The sequence below is a fragment of the Thermobia domestica genome, chromosome 6 (genome assembly GCF_964235325.1).
Source record: "Thermobia domestica chromosome 6, izTheDome1.hap1.1, whole genome shotgun sequence".
Classification (NCBI taxonomy): Eukaryota; Metazoa; Arthropoda; class Insecta; order Zygentoma; family Lepismatidae; genus Thermobia; species Thermobia domestica.
The window spans coordinates 169,123,186-169,147,162 of record NC_137459.1 but is presented as its reverse complement, the minus strand read 5'-3'; the positions used below and the strand labels follow the sequence as shown (position 1 = coordinate 169,147,162).

Below are 23,977 nucleotides of genomic sequence, written 5' to 3'. Positions count from 1 at the left end.
TACTAACACTACAATCTTGTAAGACTCACTAGCGTTATCCTAATAATGTATCTCCCGTACTAGAAAATAGACCATTTTCTGTCGTAATTGTCTGTGAATTATTGCTGATTCTTAAGAGAAATTCTGTAAGTTTTTTTTTTCTGCGTTTAAGATTAGAAACAAAGGGAGTACAACACTGTGAATCCTGACAGTTTTTTAGCTCTTCAAAATTGTCAGTGTTTGTACCGTATTCAGTAACAGAAATAGTTTAACGAAACTCGTGTCATGAACTTGCTTTATATATTCACACCATCAGATTAGGAATCAGTTTTCCTTTTCTTTCTTCAGTCATTTACGATATGTAAGTTTGCTTAAGGTCAAGGGCTGTCATAACTTCAGTAGCTCATTTATCTTTCATGTGTGACTTCTAGTGCGACCCTCTGAAGGCATATAGTCTTCACTACCCCGCAAAATAGAAACTTAGTGCATTAAATTACGACAAAGCCAATGTTTTAAAGCAACTTGATATGTAATACTTCACAATTTGAAAATTTTCAACATTAATGATAAAATATGTAAATATAATGTGAGAATAGAAATAGAAATTTAGTAGACGTACTAAAAATATACATACAAAAAATCTAAGAATTCTACGTAATAACGCATGAACACGTAGCCGATTTGTTTAAACGTATTTTGAAGTCCTTCTGTAGTCATGTAATTGCTACGTGATTGTAAGATTTAACTTTTGATTTCAGATTCAGCAAGGTGGTGGTGCACCTGTTAAATACTCTGGTCCAACAGACGTCGTTAGACAGTTATACAGGGAAGGAGGAATGAGAAGTATTTTTAAGGGCTTTTGTGCTACTCTCCTAAGAGGTAATGTGCTACTATATTATACATATATATATATATATATATATATATATATATATATATATATATATATATATATTTCAATATTTGCTTTCCATTATAATTGATTATATTTTAATCAGATTCTGGTCTCCAGTTGTCATTGAAATAAAACTTTCGATCATTATTATTTTCGTTTATTGTTAGGTGCTAATATAAAGCTGTGTTTTAGGGAAATTTGGAACATTTTATGTTTCTTATTTCCTAAAACATTGCTTTTTTTTCGTTCTAAAATAGTTGAGGTTTTATTAATTTGTAGAAATGTTAAGAGCTATAGGTTGGATATATGCTTTTGTTTTTCGGCTTTCATTTTCCCAAAAGGTGTTTCATTATTATTATTATTATAATTTCTATTTTTATTTCTTCAATCGTACACTTAGATCTAGATACGATTAATCTACGTGTATGCGCTGGTAATGATGTATAAGTATTTTAAGGAGATGGTCAATTCAGAGGTAGGTGTTATGATCGTAGTTGTTTTTTCTTAAATGTTAATGATGCTATAAATCATCATCAACAACAATTCGAACATCCTGCTGATATTGGCTGTGTGAGGCATCTTTAACAACTTCGTCCACTCCATCATTCTTCATCCAGGACTTTCATCCATCTTATTCCCCTTCTTTCTGTATACTTGTATACTTAGCCCTACCATCTTCCCTGGCCTTCTTCGTGACCGTTTTTTTTTTTTTTTTTTTTTTCATTTTTATGTATAGAAAGTTATTACGTAAGTGTTTTTGTATCCTTGAATTTCTACATGTGTCTACCAGCGCGGTCTAGATTTTTCTGCTGTTTTTCAAACACTGTTGGTTGTGGATATTCCTCATGATTTAGTTTCTTTGTCATTTTTCTTTTCTTTCTTTTTGAGAATACTTAAGAATCTCATCTGCGTTGCTTGGATTCTGCTCCATTTTCTTTTCATCATTTTCCACATTGCCACATCGTAGTTGTTATGGGTATACAGTACATATTGTATGTTAGCTATCCTGGGTGTTTCGACATAAGCTTCAATTAAGTACTTGTTAGACAATCAAGTCATTTCTTTGTTTCATACAATTCTACATGCATACTGCAGTACAAAGATCTTAAAGAAAGAAGGGTTGCTGAGTCCTCTATGCAACACCTCACAAAATACTACAGAAAGTAAATAGGAAAGGGTATTAATGGAAAACATTAGGTGCTAAAAAATAAATGGTTGTAAATTAACTAACTCTATGGTACCCGGAGGTTCAATGCCGCTTTTACAAAAGTTCTCCTTTGACTTCTATCCATAACTAACTGCATCCAGTTTCTACTTTGTATTCCAATCTCTGCGAGATCCATCTTAATATTATCCTCCCATCTGCTTCTAGGTCTTCCTAATGGTCGTTTTCCGATTGGTCTTCCAGTCAAGAATGTGAAAGCGTTTCTGCTTTCTTCCATTCTAGTTACATGACCTGCCCACCTAAGCCTCCTAGACTTGATGACCCTAACAATGTTTGGTAAAACGTGTAAATTATGTATTTCCTCGTTATGGAGTTTCCGCCATTCCCCATTCCCGTTCCTCTTGGGTACGAATATTCGTCTCTCAGAGTAAGCGACCATGTTTCGCAACCATATAGAACAAGAGGCATGATTATCGTTATATATATTATAAGCTTCAAATTCCTCGACACAATTTGCGGCGACAAGAGATTTTGAACTGAATAATAAGACGAATTCCCTGGTTTTAGTCGACATTTAATTTCTTCGTGAATATGATTTTCATCTGTTAATATTGATCCTAGATATTTGAAAGAAAAATAAATGATTGATTGAGGCAGAATGATTTTGAAAGAAAATTACTGCATAATGAAGTTGAAAGACTGCAAATTCGACATTGGTAAAGGTGAAATTCGAAGTGGAGCAAGAGTTTCACTTGTGTCCAGATTCTTACTATTAAAGGTTGTAGTGATATAAAAAACATTTTTATGTAAACTTGCATATAATAAAACACTATGCCAAATTTATCTGTTTTTTTTTTTTTAATTATTATTATTGAGGTTATCAACCCTACCTTTTGATAAGTTCGTGTTTTTTGTACAATCCTGTTTACAAAAATCTTAACGTCCTTCCAGAGTTTTAAGCCCAAAAAAATAAAGTTAAGTCATGCCGAAATCCCACAGCTATGCTAATAGGAATATTCCTGTAGGAATTATAAATTGATATACTTTATTTATTTATATTTATAGAGAGCAACATGGCAGGGTATGTAAGAGGAATAGGGCGTTTGTACGTTACCATTATATTTCGCATACATAGAACAGGCATTAGATATGACAACAGAAGAAAACGTAAAAGGAAAAAAGTGCATGCTATGTATGATCCCAGTCTGTAAAGGGCGCATGAAATCCAACATAGAAAAAGAGAAAAGTATCTGAGTAGTGCCTTCATGGTGTAATCAGTAAGGCCTCTTCTCTTTGTTTATTCATTTATTTATTTTTAATTTTTATATTTTTAAGAAAGTGCATTTTATGGACAATAAATTAATTTTATGGACAAAGAGCATGTGCAAATGTAAGAAAAATATAGAATATGCCACAGTTGCGAATTTGCCTGAATGCATCTCATTATATGTCTTTACGTCCTGCATCTCTTTTCCATGGGTTATTGATAACATTACCATCATTATAATGGTTGTAATTTGCAATATTTGTTCCAGTAGTGTTTGTTTTCTCTTAACAAATAGCGACCTAACTTTACGGAATGGGAAGATACATCGCCATTGAAATACAAACCTTTCCATTGGATGATATTCTCTGACGAGGTATGCCGTTTGAATTATTACCTACTTCTCTAAGATTTTCTTTTATATTATCCTCCCAACTTCTTGGTCTTCTTTCTCAAGGCATTACGATCAGATCTCTATGCACCGTGCGTTTATTCCCCACTCTCGAGATGTGTTCCACTCATGTGTTGTTTATATTCCATTATAAAGAATTGAAGGGTCCTTTGAAGTGAAAAATTGAGATTTTGAGTTACAAAGCTTATAAACTTAACGTGCAACGTGGTAATTAACAGTAGTAAATCTGTGTATATATGCCTATGGAGAAACGTGGTGTAGCACCTGGTCTGTGCTTTGGAACATAAAATGGCGAAAACCGAAAATGCTGAATAATACATAATAAAGGTGGATAAGTACCCATGTCCTTGTTATTGCATATCCTAAAGTAGTGGGGGAAAGAAAAAGGATAGGGGGAACATATAACGACTTGTGTGACAACGTTTATATATTGCAACACACGAAGATACAAAATATACAATAATCTGAGCGAAGTAGGCAACAAAATCTGGAAACTGCACTGTCGTGAGTATTGTTTAAAGCTTCAAATCTGATGTGTCTATTTCAGGTTCAGAATCCGGGAGTGCAGGTACAAAAACATCAGCAGGGTTCAGCAATTCTTGTAAAACTGCTGCTTTGCAAGAGTAACAAATCGTAAGCAGAGCTTCCACATCCTTCTTGGAATCCTTGATTCCCGGTTTGGCTCGTTTCTTGAGGGAGAACAGAATGATGTTCAGTGGTAGTGCCTGCACCGAATAAGCACTACACCACCATATGTTTCCGAAACTAACACAGATCGATGTGGGGGCTTTTTCATATTCTTTAGGATTTTTTTCACCTCTCTCTTTTTGCCTCTTACGATCTCTTGTAGAATATTCTAAATAGACCGAACACTCTCTCATTCACACGGATACTTTTTGTGAATATCTTTAAAATTTTTCAACGGAAGATGAGACTGAATCTTTTAACTATGTTATGACTTGATTCTTTATAATCAGCTAGTTATAAAGTATGGATTATTTTGACATCCAGAAATACTGATGTATTGACAAGTTCACACACGTACTGAAAGAAGCAAATTATATGATGCTGGTATGTTTTACTGACACCACATTTTATTTCTAACAGTCTCCATATGGACTGAACTCTCATCATAACTGTCGGAAAGATTATTCTATTAATTATAATGAGAGTTAACGCAGACTATTGTTTTATGAAAAATATTTAACCAACGCTGGGGCTTCAACCTGAGAGCTTCAGTTATGCATTTCGATGCTTAATAGCGGGATCACTTGCTGGTTTTCAGGCTTCTCCTTCCAGAGAATCGTGATATAACAAATTCTTAAAGTAGCTACCTATTTCATAGTATTGAAAAAGCTCTTCCTTTTTTGAAGCGCTAGAAATGATAACACCACTTACATTAATGATTGTTCACGAAATCTAACTACAGGTATTATACCCACTCAATCTAGCTAGATTCCTTACCCAATCCAAGCTGTGAAGACGTTTTGCAGGGAAAGTTAGGTTAGACTCATATTTCAAGCAAGTTTAAAGTATATTTCAAAGCTGGTGTTTCCGAGTATCTTTAACTTTAGTCAAATTAATTTCATTCATCTCAGAGGATATTTTGAATTGGTGCTTATTGTGTTGGTTTCAACTTTCGAAAAATTCGAGAATATCATAATTTGATTGTACCTCTCACTGGCGTATTTTATACTTTTTCCATTGATCATGAGGGAATCGTTTACTACATCTGAACGGTAATGGAAAGGTTTGTTTCGATGAAGTCTTCGTCGACGGCAGGAGATGTGAGTTACAATTGGAGATAGCAGGGAAGCCTGTCGAAAACATTCCGGTAAATACACGACGTATTACAAAGTAAGCTGTAGTTAATAGAACTTAATAATATTTTTGTGTAAATTTTGTGGGAAACCATACTTTATAGTTATAGAAAATCAAATCAAATGTAATATTGTTTATAAACCGAAGCCCATGACAGTATTAACGCGAAAATATAAAGGTAAATGCCAACTTCAGACATATGCAAGGAAAAGCAAGCTTCCAAAACGAAAATAATAATAATAATAATAATAATAATAATAATAATAATAATAATAATAATAATAATAATAATAAATAAATAAATAAATAAATAAAAATAAAAAGGTAAATTCAGCAAGCATGTCCGAAGTAATTGAAGGTCCCTCTGCAATAACAAAGTAAGTGGGGTTACCTCAATTCCTGGTAAAACATAGAAAAAGAAGGCATGTGGACTCTAGTGGTATTTGCAGCGTCAGTTCTGGAAAAAACAGTATACATCGGTATGAAGTCGCCGTTCACCGATGCGGGTAACAGATGGTGCCACTGTCTGCGGCTAGTGAAGCAAGCATTAGTAGATGCGAGGAGGCGACGCGACGTGTGTGTAATCTTGTTACTAAGAGTCGGTTTAGGTGAAAGTATTGGTATGCTTTTGTTCCGAAATGGACAAAATCGAAGCGGTTGAAGAACGACAGAAGCGGAAGGGGCGAGAAAGAAAAAATCGTAAACCCTGGCAAAGAAAGGTAGCAAAATCAAGTCGAAAAACAGTGTTTTGTTTGTTTCCGCGATATTAATGCTGAAATTAAAACAGCGTTGTCAAAATCTGGATTTGAGCAAATTTGAATTTTGAAAGATATATAATAAGAAGAATATATAATAAGAATTTTGAAGAAATATAAAATTTTGACAGGTAGGTAATAATCGAAATAGATCTTCCTTGTTATCCCATGGAGAGGTTTGCATTGCTGTGGCGGGGAATCTTCTCCACATTCCATATACTAGCTCGCTATTTATTAAGGTAAAGTGAACTTCATAGCGAAGAATATTGCAAATTTTGGGCATTATACTGATGTTCGTATTATTTTACAATTTATAGAAAAAAGGTCCAGAAATGTGCGGGTCAGGTTTCTATTTCCAGTCGGGATATTCGGTCGAAAAAGTAAAAGCTTTGTCAGGCCGGCATCCTGAGTGAAGTTTTCCTCTTTCACACCAGGCAGATATCGGGATGGTACCTAACATAATGGTCTTAGGCTGCTTCCAAGTTACGGAGGTAGTGTGGTCGCCGATGGACGTCATTCATGCCTCATATGTGACGGTCTCTCTCTCTCTCTCTATCTATCTATCAATATATATATATATATACGTACGCGCCTTCTTTTTGTCAATAAAACGCAGATTCTTAAAAAAATAAATTTACACAGATAGGATTCGGAAGGAACATATGCTTACAGGGAAAAGACCTTATTGATTGTGCCATGATGGCACTACTGTGGTGCTTGTCTCTTTCTCTGTCTTGGTTTTCGTGTGCCCTCTATAGACTTGAAGCATGTCGTACCATTTACTGTATTTTTTACTTATTTCTTTTGTGTGTTCTATATATGCCGATTATATATTCGTTTAGTGGCGACATGCAGACGGCATACTCCTCTTACATACTCAGCATATTGCGCTGTGGGAAAATGTAGGATAAAAGAAATATTTACCTATGAGCAGACTTGAGTGAATTCGGAACGATGTAGAGTAATTGTTTGGATTTGAACTTTCAAAGACCACATAGCTTTTTGAGACCAGAGGTGTGCAAGACAACTTAGCTTAGTTTTAACTTGATTATAGTTACTGTCGTATATCTTCCAGTTTATATGTGATGTTCGTGTATGCAGTCTTTTACTTTTTCTCGATGATTTTAATACTGCCTTGTTTTCATTCTGATTTATGATAAACCTTAAAAAAGAAAGAAAAGGAAAGAAAAAGAAAACCGAACAGACTTACTGCAGTGAGTAAGCTGCCGAGGTTAAAATTTCACTCTAGAATTGTAAAGTTCCTCTCTATTTTGCAGACGTCTTCATTTATTATTGTATTATCCTAGAATTGAAAATGTACTCAACTTAAAATTGTGATACATATTTACCTAAATCTTACCCCAATTTTATTTTTGTTCATTATTTTCTTTAAACGTTCGTACTCAGTAAGAATATTTCATCTACATATATACTTAAACAATTAGTTGTTGCGGGCTGGTATATGCTCTCTCGCTCTTTTCACGCGATCACACCTGGCATGTGCTTGTCCCCGAGAATGTCTTTCGAAAGTGCAGGAAGATACTACATTAACGAGGCAAATGGAGGACAATTGTATTCAGCGAAGAGAGTTGTTTTTATCTGGGACACAATTGACGACCGTGTGCGTGTTAGTAGACTTGCAACTGAGCGGAAAAAATCAAGCATGTATTTATATTTGCCATATAGGATCCTGTGTTCTGGTATGGGGCAAGTAAGATATACATCCCATTTGTTTGTAGTCTTTATTCGGAGGACTATGACTAATGCTTATACACTCGTGACGTCGTCAGTCCTTTTCTCGGAGTTATCTGTTGTTTCTCGGAGTTTTGCGGGACAATAGTCGTACCCAAACAGGGGAACCCCGAGAACATGCACGACATTGTGTCGCCCACGATAAATTTACATGGAATCGAACCTGGGACTCATCGTACCAGGGGTGAGCGCTGTACCATTGAGTCTCCGTATCCCCCATTACAGTAAAAAAGTAGACATTTAAGTGAAAGTTTCACCACCTGAGTGATACCTTCCGTCTAGCACTTTCTAAACTACCATTTCACTTCTATTGTAATGTAAATTTCTAAAATTTTATTCTAAGAAAAAAGCGACAGGAAAGACAATAGACCATTAATTCAGTTACTACATCCTTCTTTCTTGAGATTCATTCCCGCATTTGAGTAACCTTGGTAAAGTATTGAACTCCATTAAGATCACTCCTCTAGGGGACAAGAGTTTTAGTAAAAATTTTGGGTAGTCGTTTTAGGGAAGTTTTATCGTGTTTTCTTCGAATTACCTCAGGGAGGTAATGTAAATGATGTATTGGAAAATATTTACTGAAGATTTATAGGTAATGTAGAAACACTTGTTCAATATTCATATTTATGTATAAATTTTAAGAAAGGCATCCATATTTTTTTTCGGATATATTTGTTCGAATGCTTCTTTGTAAGAATCACTGATAATTCGATCGTCCCTAGGAACGCACAATAATTGTGACTTGCAATTACTATGGACATTTTTATTAATAAATAGTGACAAAGTATGGATGACAGAAACGTGCAAAGCAAATTAACGTATCGTTTTCAACATAGTATATTGTAGAACATTGTGTGGTGGGTTTCTAAGTTGAGTTCACTCCGCACTCATTTTGGGATGTCTTAAATAAAATCTTCAGTGGTGCGATTTTCATACGTATCATGGTCAAATGTTTCTTGAGGATATAACCCTACAAGAAAGTTTTAACGGTACTTGTACGCTCTAAAATGTTGGGCACTTACCTTTCTTTTAAGAGCCTTTTTCACACTTTTAAATAAAATGTTCACCGCGTGCGCATCACTGAACGGGTTTTGAAAACTCAACCTCCGATACTATCCTGTCAAAATAGCAAAGGAAGTGTGTGATCTACGTATTTTGGCTTTCGTAGATATTAATCGGTTCTGAATAATCCGTTTCGTATTAATGAACGTTTCATTTCCTATATGAATAGATTTTCGTAAATATTTTCGTGTATTTTGATAAATAAAACAACAGTCATACAGAGTGTTTCATTGTTAACCTTGACATTTGGTATAAATTTCAAAAAACAAACACGTAATTCAATTTGTTTGACGGCTGTGTGCTTTCTACTGCAGGGTAAAATATGTAAATTATGATTAATGTAAAAGATACAAATTACATGAATGTGGAATATTTACTTCCCTCAATATAATAGTCAAATTTTGCGGAATCATTTTTCTCGGTGAATTTTCAGTAAACTTGAGTGATTGATTGAGAGTTCAACGTCTTTTCAGTTTCGAGGTTTTTTGAGACAGGATGTACTGCTTAAAATTGGATCCGGACCACTACTAGCATTTGTATCTCAGGCAAGCACTCCCACTTGAGATCAAATAAGAGACCACATATACAGAAAGAGCGCAGGTTAATCACTTAGTCATCAAGGAAGTTCTGAATTTTCAATAAAAACAAAATGTGGTGTCAATCCATTATTGGTTTGAACGAAGCTTCTTGTATTGTGAAAAGTATGTTGAATGTTATTCGGTGTAGAGATAGAATGCTAAAGTGAAGTTACTTTGGTTTGAAATTATGGGAAAAAGTATGATGTATGTACAAGAAATTTTGATGAGATTGATAGCAATGTTAGTTACAGTATTTCCATTGGAACTGTGATGCTGAGACAATATATTAACATTTGATCAAGGAAACTTTATTCAAGAGACCAAAAGATTCATTCATACAAGTACTAATACCCAAAGTACATGCACTAGAATGTACGTAGATTGTAATAGTGATACTATATGGTAAGTAGATACTTAATTAAATAGTATAAAATTGTAATAGTAACTCATGACCAATACTTCTCATTTAGTGACCTGATTCCAGTTTCAACAGAACTGCCTCGTTGGTATATGGTCAGTGTACTCTTCCCTGGCATGGAAGACCCGAATTCTGTTCCCGGTGGGAACTCATATTGTTCGGATCTCATATTAAGCTGTATGTTCACGTCTCATATAGCATCGCTGCTGAATGGGACATTAAACTCCAAATCACTCCACCAACCGATCCATTTTCAACTCTAGGTGAGGTACAAATTTTGGTGTTGCTAAGCCTGGTAAGGCATTTGGGATCGGCTGAAAATTACTCATAACTGCAACCCATGAATGAAGGCGATAAGAGCCAATGTGCAGAATACAAAACTCAGCTAATAGACTTGTAACAGTATCTTCATACTTGAGCGCCATGGGGTTAATTTAGGGTCGTGAAAACTCAGCTGCTGTGTCACTAATTCTTATATGACAGATTAATCCCTGAATCAGTATCAAAGATCGAATCAGTATGAACGGAATAATTTGAAATACCGATGATATATATATATATATATATATATATATATATATATATATATATATATATATATATATATATATATATTATACTAGCTGTCACACACACATACTTGCTACATATATGAAATTCCATGTGTCAATGTTTTTCATCCATCTGTCCAGAAGTCCTCCTGAAACGTTTATTATTTATGAAATGTTTATGATTTTTAGATGCTTTTCTTTAGCTCACAATGGTTGGGGGATGTTCTTGAATCTTGCAACGTTAATTTAACTCATTTTGAAACGTCATAGAGTAATGAAGTTTTGTACAGCGTTGGAAGTCGAGTGACAATACAACATTCTATTATTACTTTGGTATATTTCTAAATATTTTCAGAAAAATAACACCACAAATTCAAGTAGTTGGTTCTTTGTATCAAAGAAAACGGTGAAGTTCTAATAAACATGGGTCGAAAACTGCCTTCTTTCAATTATTAATCGCCGAAAATGCGAAAAATCATGTTCAAATATCCCCAACTTGAAAAATAAAGGTCTTACCGCAAGCAATTCATGTAATTACATAGAAACTAATGTGCGTTCGTTCTATCTACATATCTATATTTCACAAGCCTCTGGCACTTACGCAACGAGTACTCATTACTTAAATTGTATTCCCGTACCCTAACTTGCTTTATACAATTCATTACGCCTGTACTGGAGGATTCTGAAACAAGATTATTGAGATAGAATGCATACTATTTCCTGTGTATTTCCATGAGCGGGTTGCAATATATCCGTTTTCAAACTGGGGCGTTTTAAAACATGATTTTTCGAATTTTTTAGTGGTTAATATCTCTTAAAGAAGGCCTTTTTTTTTTTAACCCATGTTTATTAAAACTGTTTTTCTTCATTTGATACAAGGAATCACCTCCCAGAGTTTGATGTTGGTATTTTTCCGCAGACTCATATGTATAGAGTGTTTCGAAACAACACCGACAACGTTTGGGAAGTAATTCCTCACACCAAGGTAGGAAAAAGAGTTCATATAAACCTGTGGAAAAAATTCAGTTTCAAAGCGTGGCTTCCCAAAAGCGTGGAAAAGCTACATTGAAACACGCGTTATGTTGAACACGCGAAACCGTGGAGTGGCGGTCCATATAAGCGTAAAGAAAGTCTCACACAAACCATCCAAAGATGCATATTTCAATAATGTCCAATCTGTGCGCAAGGAATTTCTTGCAGAGCACAATTTCCAGACATGCTTCCGACAAAATTCTCAGATGTGCTCTGACTTAAACGTGGGTCCAAAGTAGGCAAAAGGTAAGCCTTGAGAGCAGTGAATACGGGATACGTCAGCGGGAAGTTGAAAGTGTTAGAGAACATCAGCTCCACGGTTCTTTGTGTTCGGAATAACGCGTGGTGCTATGTATTATTTTACGTTTATATGTGTATAAAACATGAAATATACAGTGGAACAATACATTGCAGAACACATTATTCCAAATACGAGGAAACGTGGAGCTGGCATTCCCTAAAACTTCCGATTTCCTGCGGACGCATTTCGTTTAACCAATAGTTCTCGGAGTCGTTGAGATGAATAGTGACATTCTGTTTAAGTCCCATCTATAAGAAAATAATAATAAAAATAATTCATAAAATACACAAAAAGGAAGATTCTTTTATGGGTAAAATGAAGAAATTGTTCTAAGACTATAAAAGCTAGGTGCGATTGATTATAATGGATTATAACGAACTACTTAAAGCGTCTAACGCTTTTTTAGTCTTAGTACGATTTCTTTATTTTACCGCAATAAAACAACTTCTTTGTGCAATTTTTTGAATCCCTCACTCAGGTAGATTATAGTCTTAAGAGATCACGTCTCGGAAAGCATGTTGGAAAGGAAACAAGCAAAATTGTACAAGGGTAGAAAATGTATTTAATTATGACTAAAAGGTAGAGAATAAAAATAAAATAACATTTTAAAAACATGCTTTCCTTAAAAGTAAAACATAAATAAATCATACCAAAATGTATAAAATAATTGTTTTCAAGAAAATTACTTTTAAAAAATCTTTTATGCGTGACTAAAGAGAAAAGCATCGGGAGCACTCTCATATACTTCTAGTCATATGAAATAATTTTTGTATGTATCTGTTTGTACTTTTTAGTATTACTTTTTTTAAAACAAAAAAAAAAAAGACTTTTTAGTACGATTTCTATTATTCTTTCAGGAAAGACTGGTTTTCAGATGTTATTTACTTTAATTATAGTTAATTGCCAGTTTATGGGCACTTTGTGTACAGAACAATGAGTGTAATAATTTCCCCCTGCTTTACCCGAGTATCTCCGTCTATGATCGATACTAATTAGGAGAACTGAAGTGCTTCTCGTAAATTGAGGTGAAACAGAACTCTAGATGCTATATTACCTGATATATTTGTTTATAGAAATATTGATAAATCTTTTATTTTTATATAAAAAAATTTACTCATGTAATTTTACAGACAAATGGATTTTACAATTCGATTATAATATGGTTGAATTAAGTTCAAACCAATTATTACATCTATATAACTACAAATTACTTTATAGTATATGAGCTGATCACATACAAATGCGCCTATAAACAAAATTTTAACTATAATTACTATACAATGTAACACTGAGTTGTGAGGAATTGCTTTGAGTTTCTCTGCCAAAGATAATCATTTCCTGTGACAATCTTTTGACGAGCTTTAGAAGTTTGTAGAAAAATAACTGGAAAAATATAGCTACATCAAAGATAACAAAGAAAGAAAACTGCAACAACCACTGTTATTCTTTGGTTTTTGAATTTAATCTACCTCCTGAATTACTTTGAAGTGGTGAGTGTCGTTGTAGAATTACGCTGTCGCGTTTGAGAGTGCGATTGTCTATATTTATTTAGCTTATCAAGTCGCCGTCGTTCTTGCTCCATTTTCCATGATTTCTTTGAGAGTTTAATAGGATTCGTTCCTTCATATATTGTGTGTGCCCTTTCCCTTTCGGCTCTGAATCTTTCTTTCTCTGCGCGCCTTTCTTTTTCTCTTTTCTGTATTTCTAATTTCTCCCGTTCTTTTTTGCTTAATGCGTTGTTGGTTGTGTTTTGTCTTCCAGTCATTTGTAGCAGATTCCGATTCTCTCCTCGTAGCTCTGATTTACTTTGTTTCAGTGGCTTTACCTGACCTCGACTCGACGTGTCCTCAGATGCAGTTGATTCTTGTACTTGAAAAGAATAAGTTGTGTTGGTATCTTTAGGATTATTTTCGTCAATTTGTTCAGACTTCATTGTAGTTCTGCCGACGAATAGTCGTGTTTCGTCGTCAAGTTTAGTTGTAGATCGTTGGTTTTCATTGGATAGATACGTTGCTTGGTTCTTGTTTTCAGCAACTGTCTTTTGTTGTTGTATACGCTTCTGCGAAGAAGGTGTTGAGGGTTCTGTGTTCTCTTCTTTTCCATTACTGTCAGTTGATAGATGAAATGTAGAGCTTATGTTTATTGTAAGGTTGTTATTAACAGAAGATATTTCAGAGCTTGTATTTTCCGTTTGAACTTGGATTGGTGTTTCTTCTTCTGTTGACAGGAATGACATTTTTGTATAAGGGAGTTTATCTGAATTCATTTTTGCAGTCACAACTGTATTGTTTTCGTGCATCTCATCGATCTGATTTTTTTCACGTAGAGAAAAGATATCTGCGTACGTTGTTGCTTCGTCAGTTTTTGTATTTTTATTTCGAGGAACTTCAGTCACTGGGTTACCAGTGCTAGAAACAACTCCTAAAATTACAGACTTGCGTGTACTGATTTCAGTTAGTGTATCATTGGATATAGGATTGTGTGTATTAGTACCTCTATCCATTTCATAAATCTGCTGGGATGTGTTCTGCTGTTCGTGATGATATTTTTCTACGGGTAAATGTATTTCTTCTTTCTCATTTTTATTTTCAGACTCAGAGATGGGTTTTCTTAGTTTTTCATAATTGCTGGTCAAATTATATTGTTCATACTTTCTCTTCAAATAATCTTTATTCTTCTTGTCGCTCTTCCCACAACGTAATTCTTTTCTCATAACGTCAAATACGCTCCAGTTTTTATACTTACCGGGTGTTTCGCATCGTGGCGCCACTCTCTTTTCATACGCATATCTTGTTACAGGTTGTGTATGGCACATACTTCCTTTATCGTATTGGAACTGGCAAAATCCTTCATTTGTTTGCTTCACTTTATTAATAGCAGTAGGGTTCCAGTTTCTCATATCGCAGCTACAGTGCCATGGATTCCCCTCTAAACGAATCATTTTAGCAGGTACTTTATTAAATATATCGAAAGGTAATTTCGTTAGTCGGTTATGGCTCAAGAGTAGTTCCCGCAGCGATTGTTGCTGGTCAAATAAACCAGGAGGAATCTCTTCTATTAAGTTGTGAGAAAGATCGAGATGAGTTAAACTATAGAGACCGTAAAACGCATCCATTGATATTTTTTGAAGATGACATCTACTTAGTACTAAAGTCTCGAGCTTAGAAACAGTAAGAAAAGCGTCGAACGATATTGTATGAATAAAGCCATGCATCTCTAATACTTCCAACTCTGTCATTCCTTCTAAAAGCTCACTTTCTAATAATTCGGTGCTTACGTTAAATATGTAAAGCTTTTTCAAAGAAGAGAGGCCAAGAAATGAATTTCTTTGCAATTTTAAAGCTATGTCGTGACTACCCATATGAAGGATTTCTGTTGCGTTCATAATCTCAAATGTGCTTGGAAAAATTGTTTCCATAGGATTGTACCTGAAATCGGCTTTCCTGAGTTTAGGGAAAGGTGGAAGAGAAAGCTCTGAAAGATGTGATATATTATTATGTGTCAAATCTAACTTCTCTAGCTCGAGAAGTCCAGCCAGTCCTGTACTCTGGAAATTTAAAATCTTATTATGAGCCAAAGAAAGAGTTTTCAAATTAGGTGTGCCATAAAATGTAAAATCAGGAACAAAAAGTAATTCATTTTCTTCCAAAGAGAGATATTCTAACTTTTGGAGATTATCAAACATAGCTGATGTCACTTCTTTCAGACCACATCTAAACACACGTAAGAACAAAAGGTTGCTAAGCCCAATAAATGTGAAAGGCGATGTTTTTGCTTTGTTCTTGTATACGTCGTAGGGTATTATCTCTTCAGTTTTTTGAGGTGTTAGGAATACAAGATTTTGCGGCAAAAGGTTTTGGTCAATTTGGTTTTTCTTGTTTGTATCGGATTTTTGTGTGAAATATTGATATTGAAGTATGTCATTAGATACGTAGTTGGTGTCAGCATTAGATTCGAAGTTTAATATTGAAGGATCGCCTTGTAAGCTTATGTATTGCAAATTAAGGTATAGTAGTGAAGGAAGTCTCCAAAGAGCATCATTCTTTAATACAACTCGGCCATAATATGGATCTTCGCTAGCGTAGTTGAGATTTGAACCTTGACTAGTTACGATGTGATGTAATACATCATTCCCATGGAAACCTTGGATTTCCAGTGCAACCAGATTGCGAAATCGTTCAAAGAGACCAGCTTCTAATAGGATGTGACCAGAATCGGGTGCTTGTAGAAATGTGAGAACCTGCGAGAGAAAAAAATAGTGCCTTCAGTTGTATTGGGAGGAATTAAATTACTTTGGATTACAAATTTCAAGTTTGCAAAATGTGGATTATAATCTCTAAATCGACATGTATTATAAATTGGAGACTATAGTAAGAGAGAGATTTAATACAGCTTAAATATTATAAAATCTCAAAGTATTGTGTTTCGGAATCATACGCAAGGAAAGATGTAAGAGCCACTCTCCATTTATTTGTTTTGTTTTCTCACCTGAAAACGGTGAGATTTTCATTACTTCATACTAAAGCCAATGAAGAAGTAATAAATATGAATTTGGAATTTGGAGAGGATTAGAATGGATAACAGGCGTAGTTAAAACGTGAATAGTGTAAGAATCTGTGTGCTTAACCCTTTAAGTCATTTGTAACCATTTGGATACGTAGTTTTCGTAGGCATCCATTACTTTAACGAAACATTTGATTGGCGTTCTTGCACATTGAGTTCATTTAGACACACTTCCTGCTGATGTTTGATAGACACACTGTTTCGTTAAAGTAATGGATGCCTACGAAAACTACGTATCCAAATGGTTACAAATGGCTTAAAGGGTTAACACGAATTCGCTCACACTGTTCATTGTGCTAAACCCACTTATGATAAATATATGTAACCTTATGTGTAAATTTTAAAAAAATCACATTACGTATTCAGTTTTAAGGTGCTTGGTAAAACTGAATTGTTTCACCAAGCTTGTGACTGCATAAATAATAAAATCTGATCAAACACTAACTATAATATTAATAATAACTTGCTTTAAAGTTTCGGTAGTTTATCACTGACTTTATCAGATATAATAGTAATAGGTGACTTAAATCTAAATTTTCTAACAAATGAAATAGACACAAACGTACGGCTTCTCCTCGACACACACAATCAAACACCAGTAGTAAAAAAAAAAAAAAAAAAAAAAAAAAAAAAACAGAATAACACGGACAACAAAAAGCGCAATAGATCAAATGTTGCTAAATGAAGATGAACTAGAATATTCCGTGAAAGTCATTAATACGGGATATTCCGACCAGGAAGCTCAAGTCTTTAACATTCAAAATTTAAGTATTTGTAATACAAATAGAGTACCCAGAACTATTACAAAAAGAAAGTTCACTCAAGAAAATATAAATTATTTTAACTATCTTTTAAATGGGGAATCTTGGGAGGATACATACACTCAAAATACACTAGACACAGCCTGGGAAAACTTCCTAAACACATACAGCTACTACTACAACGTAACATTCACAAAAAATCTGTATACGTAATCATAAACCGTGGATCACTTTAGGAATAAAGAAATCTAGTAAGATAATGAGGGAATTAGCGGTATTAGTTAAGCGAGACCCATTAAATGCACAACTAGATAGGTATTATGCGAATTACAAACGCATATACAAACAGGTGATAAAATAGCAGGGCTCATAGCGAGTCACTTTTTTAACTAAAAGTTACTTATTTTCAGGTTGGTCACTAAAAGTTACTTCTTTTCAAATTAGTCACTAAAAGTTACTTTTTTTGGGAGGTAAAGTGACTTTTTCGTGTGATTTATGTTTTGCATTGGCAGTTTTCTAAGAAAAATATAAAAATAAATGGATAAAGACAGAAACTTGTTACTCATTACTCTTCTGAAAGTTTCAGTACTTGCTGCCACATGTGAAACAGTCAGCTTTATTTTCACTTCAGCTTTTATTCTTTCTAAAGCACAGTGGATAGTTGGTAATGCTTAAGCTCTCAAGGTTTGGTTGAGAACCCTTCTGTGTCTGTTCTTTCTTCTATCATAATAGTCTTTTAGTTTTCTCTCGTAATCGTTAACGCTCCGCTCAACGTTGTGTGTGTGTATGTTTGTGTGGTTCATCATGTTCGTCTTCTGTTATGCTTCTTGTATGTTCTTCTTTAGAGTAGGTGATGAATTTGAATATTTCACAGCTTTGAGAACTCTCAATGCTAACTTAAATCTAATGTCTCGGATAAAGAAATTTGGAAATAGGCCAGAACTGGTTCCACTTACTCAGAAGCTTCTTACATCTGCTAAGCCTGCTTACCGTAACTACAAAGCATACTTAGAAAACCTAAGAAAGGAGGCAGCTCAAAAAGAAGTAAAGAAGAAAAGATGAAACAAAACAACAAAAAAAGAGGGGTGATGGAGAAATTGACAATGGAAAAAGGGGGCATGATGAGTTTTTGGTCACCTTTTCGTGTACTTTTGGTCACTTTTCAACTATTTACAAGAGACCAGACCACTATGAGCCCTGAAATAGCAAAAAGAACGGAACTAGACAAAAGAATACAGTGCTCGAAAAGTAAAACAAAAACACTGTGGCAAATAGTTAAAAGTGAAACAAATAATAAAACACCTCACAGTGAAAATATAAACCTTGAATTGCTTTCAGGAAACACAAAAATAACAGACCCACAATCAGTTGCAAATGTCATGAATACTACTTTATAAACATCGGAAGCAAAAATGATACAAATACACAAGTGAGAATGAGGAATACACGTAAAAGAATGCAGAATACAATGTTCTTTAACCAGTAACACCTAGTGAAGTGGCAAACCTAATTTCTAAGCAAAAGAATAAATGGTCAGTAGGTTTTGACGATATCCCAATTGTTATATTGAAAAACAGTTCGGCTTATATCGAAGTACCACTTACGCACCTTATAAATCTTTCCTTTACTTCAGGGAAATTTCCCGAAAAGTTTGTTAGCTAAAGTTAAGCCAATCCATTAAAAAGATGACAAGCATAAGGTAGATAACTATAGGCCTATAGCCTTACTATCACCTTTCTCAAAAATTATTGAATCAGCAATGCAGCACCGTTTGTTACTTTACCTTGAAAAATATAATACAATAGATATTGCGCACGCGCTGGGTTTCACTACAAAGTTAGCAGAATTTGATGTCATGGGAGTGCATCTCAACAAGAGGAGCGAGTTGCAATTTGTGTTTCCGTGCTTTCCCGGTAAAATAATAATAATAATAATAATAATAATAATAATAATAATAATAATAATAATAAATAATTACGAGTTCGTGCTATGCTGATATAGTTACAGATGATGAGAAATGAGTTATATTTCAAAACACAAAGCGTCGGATAACTGAGTGTCGCGTTTCTAAACAGCCATTTATGTCCATACCAGAACTTCATCCCAAGATGGTGTTGTTAAGTGTGTGGTAGGGTGTCAAAGGATTAATTCACTGTAAATCCTGGATTCTAATCAAGCCATTGATTCTACAGATCCGTATAAATTTAGAGGAACATCTCAAGATGGGGAGAGTCAGATGTCTCAGTTGATAAGAGTCAAGCGTTGAATGCAGCGCAGGGGTGTTGGTGGTAGTGTTAGGGCACACTCCGTACTACGTGAGAAGAAGTAGAACGGTAGTGTGCAGTGAATTGAGTAGATGGTGATAGTATAAAATGGATGACCTCTCTGATTTCCTAAGAGAACAAATAATTGTTGCTCAGTTGTATGGTGCGAGCGTGATAGTGCAAGTATCGGAGGAATTTAACCACACTTCCCGCGGCTCGTGTCGAGAATGACGTCTGATGCCTGGAAACACGTGATATGTTCGGATAAGTCGTCCCTCATCTTATTTCAAACCACGGACCGTGTTCATGTGTGGCGGACACTCAAAGAAATGTATGATCCGCAGGTGTCTTCACCCAACCGTGAACAAGACATCCAACCAACCCTAAAAACCGTGAATAAGCCACCATACCATATCATTTCGTGTACCATAAGAAAAACCTTGAACAAACCGTGAATTTCGTTATCAAACCTTAAAAATCAGAAGAAAATAAAAGCCTTTTTGAGGCGCAGAACTGTACTTTGGAGATACATCAAATTTAAAAGCTGGGGAGAGGGTCGGTCCCGGGCGGCTATTATTCTCGTTGTGTGGTCACTTAAGTTTCTTTTAAATGAACTTTCCTTCTTTGAAATTAAAAAAAAAAAAAAAAAAAAAAAAATGGACAGCAAACCGAGAAAACCCCATGGTTTTGATTATTTAGTTTGAGTAGGATCTCTGGTGGAACATAGCGGCGGCTCTGTGATGATGTGGGCCTCAGTAGCCTGGTTTCCAGTGGGTTCTGTGTTCACGACTACCAATCTTGTCGCTGTCAGTGATTGTCACCATTTTAGGGAACCATGTGCGTCTTGTGGTCCAGATGTTGTTTCCAGGCATTGACGCCATATTCCAAGATGATAATGAGTCGATTCACACAGTTGGAACTGGTACTGTTGCAGCCCGGTTCGAGGAATATCGGGATGAAGTTGAACACGTCCCATAGCCCGTTAAATTCCCCGAATTTGAACATAATTGAACACAGGTGGTCCGTTTCGGAGACACAAATCACACAGGTATCCGCCTCCATCCTCTCTTACGGAACCGAGTAATGCACTATGCGGAATGGTGTTATATTCCACTTGTTACCATTCACTACCTCTATGACTTCATTCCACGTCACATCAGAGCTGATCTGAGTGCAAAAGGTGGTCCAACGTTATATCAATCTGGTAAGTTGCACACTTTCCAGGTGTTTCCATTAAATTGGTAAATATCTGTATCTTCTGTTGTGAATAGTTGGACAGTGGTAGCTCTTACCCATTATCACTTGTTTCACGCGTTACAGAACTTTTTCATTTCGAAAATCTTTGATGATGTGGAGGCTATGGAAACTGTTTTTTTACATCACTTCTTTGACTCCAAACCTCCAGCCTGGGATTCATCTCTAATCAACAGATGGCAAAAAGTCGTCGATAGGTGAGTTACAGTTTGTGTTGTTAGCACGTGTGTTTATCAAAAAACAGGTCGAACTTTCTCACGTACCCAATAATAGCATTGAATATAGAAAGATTTACAATGTTTATACAAATTGTTAGAATACTTTATCTATCGGACAGCTGCAACTAAAGTATGGGCAGAAATGGTTTCCTTCTTGAATTTTGTTTAATTTCCTCAAATTTTCGAAATATGGTAGAACAGGTGGAATTAATATTAGTTTTGTCACTGTCTATAGTTGAGCCTAACGTCTTTCTGCTAACGTTAGAACATAACGTATAGAAAAATCTTTCTACTTATTCTTAAATTGATCGCGACAAAAATAGTAAGCTAATACCTATTTCTAATACTCTCTATCAAGAAAAGCCAAAGGGAGCTTCAATGATATTACTTCTAAACATTAAAAGTGTAACAAATACGTAACAACTCTCTTGTAGTTAATTGGATTTTTCTCCCAACGTTTTTTTTTCTTTTTTCATCATAATTCCTCAAAAATATTTTGAGTATAATCAGAGAAGAAAAATGAAAATGAAATCTGTAAGTTTTAGGTCCCACGCTTATGCCAGCTAGGCTAAAGGAGACGATGAAAATGAGAAACGTAAGATATGGTGAAGTGAAGAAAGTGGGAGGAAACAAGAGAACCGCAAGAAAATCCACGCCTACGGTGTTTGTCCACCACAAAGTCCATTTGACGCGAGCTGGGATCTAACCACGGACCCCACACACAGAGCTGAACGCTCTACCACTGAGCCACCATGGCCCAAATAGAGAAGAGATTAATTAATAATGAATTTCTAAGTTCTTTACAATGTTGGTAGCAACTAACAAGAAATATTTCCCAACTGTAAAACAATTTTGGAAAAAAAAATGGAAAAAGTGAATTTAGTAGACTTTGCAGAGTTGTAGCTGCAATTGACCATGACCATGAAGGATGTCTAGACCATGAATCCAGATAATTTGTTCTTTTTAAAAAGTAAATTAAAATATCTTGCATATGAGCAATAAACGAGTAAATTTGTTGGCATATTACATGCTGTACGGGCTACTCACAAGTGCTAGCATGAAGGGCATGCGTAATGCGGTGTTGCCAACTCAGCAGTAGTTATTTGTTTTCAAATGGTAACATTTATTTTTTATCTATTCACAATATCTGCTTAACAGTAAACAACGTATACGTATCTCTCTTACACGAAGCAGTATTGAAGAATCTTGAGAGAAACACTAGGTAATAGCCCAGAGATTGGGGTATATGAGAAGAACTAATAGAACTGGATTATAGTAGTTTCTAAGAGCATCATGTTAACCTCGCTAAGAAAAGTGCATAGACTGACAAATCAGTATTGGCAGAATGTAAACTTACCTTTTGATAATTTTGCAAATAATTATTCTAATCTGACAGTTTGATAAATGTGAAATTTCCATAAGTACAAGGAACATGCCAGGGATTAGAAAAATTAACCATAAAATCAGGCGATAAGGAAAGAAAAAAATTTAGAATCACTAATATCAGTAAGTTTTCAAGTTTGTGTACAGTGTGGATATATGGTTAGCTTCCAGGTGTCATCATCATCATAGGTATTCTGCCTTTATTGGCAGGTCACTTGCCGCAGCTGAGAAGCTTCCATGCTCCACGGTCCTCCGCTAAACTTTTCGTCTTCGCGTATGATCTTTCTGTTTTAATATCATCCATTAATTGTAGTCTCCTTCGCCCCCTCCCTCTCTTTCCCGCCACCATACCCTCTAGGACGTCCCTCATGATACAATCTCTTCTTAGGCAATGTCCCAACCAGTTTCTCTTCCTCTTCCTAATAATATCTAAAAGTGTTCTTTTCTCACTCACCATTTCTAACACTCTCTCATTCGTTTTCCGCTCGACCCAACTAACTCTTTCCATTCTTCTCCACACCCACATTTCGAAGGCTTCCAGTCGATTTTCGTCACCCTTACGCAATGTCCACGTTTCCGCCCCATACAGCACAACACTCCACACGAAGCATTTTATGAGTCTTTTTCTCAACTCTTTGTTCAAGGTCCCACAAAACAGACTTTTCTTTCTTTTAAAGCCTTCTTTCGCCATTCCTATCCTTGCTTTTATTTCACGTTCGCATTTCATGTCATTACTAAGAATACTACCCAGGTATCGAAAACTATTCACTTGTTCTATTTTCTCCCCTCCTACTTTTATATTTGACACAGACCCCTTTGTTCCAATCACCATGGCTTTTGTCTTTCTAACATTTATTTTCATCCCATATTCTTCAAAGCCCCTTCTCATTTTTTCTAACATTTTATTGATTTTTTTTTTTTTTTCAGATTCTGCAACAAGGGCCATATCGTCTGCAAATCTTATGCATCTAATCATTCTACCTCCTACCGAAATGCCATCATCATCATGTAGACTCTTTTTCACTATCTCTTCTAGATAGATATTAAATAGTGTTGGCGAGAGGCAGCATCCTTGTCGAACTCCCCTTCCAATTGCACTCTCTTCCGTCAGTTCTTCCCCTATCCTAACACTTACTTGTTGGTTCATGTATAAGTTTCTTATGAGTCTTCTATCTTTCCATTCCAACCCTATCTTTGTTAGAACTCCCAACAACAATTCCCAATTCACGCGGTCAAAAGCCTTTTCTAGATCAATAAATACAACATACACCTCTTTCCCTTTTTCTATAAATCTTTCACCGATCACCTTTAATAATCCAATAGCATCTCTTGTGCCCTTGCCTCTTCTGAACCCGAACTGCTCCTCCTCAACATCTTTATTTGTTCTTCCATATAACCTTTTGTTCAGTATTCGGAGCAGAATTTTAGCTGCATGAGATATAAGACTAATAGTGCTATAATCCTCACATCTCTTTGGGTTCGATTTCTTAGCCATCGGTATCATGATCATTTTCAGAAAGTCTCTTGGCCATTCTCCTGTTTCATATAT

At 35.3% G+C, this 23,977-nt stretch overlaps 2 protein-coding genes across 2 annotated transcripts in view; one reads left to right on the top strand and one right to left on the bottom strand.

Annotated features, from left to right (window-relative positions):
- Window positions 1–23,977, top strand: part of LOC145688316 (mitochondrial carnitine/acylcarnitine carrier protein-like) — a 109,232-nt gene that overhangs the window by 28,103 nt on the left and 57,152 nt on the right. Inside the window, exon 4 of the mRNA XM_081762356.1 lies at window positions 738–858. Coding sequence (XP_081618482.1) covers window positions 738–858 — 121 coding nt within the window. The remainder of the gene's footprint in view (window positions 1–737; window positions 859–23,977) is intronic.
- The window catches only part of LOC145688315 (uncharacterized), a 37,768-nt gene continuing 26,864 nt past the window's right edge, over window positions 13,074–23,977 (bottom strand). The window contains exon 4 of the mRNA XM_081762355.1: window positions 13,074–16,225. Within this exon, the coding sequence (XP_081618481.1) occupies window positions 13,463–16,225 (2,763 nt within the window). The 3' untranslated portion in view covers window positions 13,074–13,462. The remainder of the gene's footprint in view (window positions 16,226–23,977) is intronic.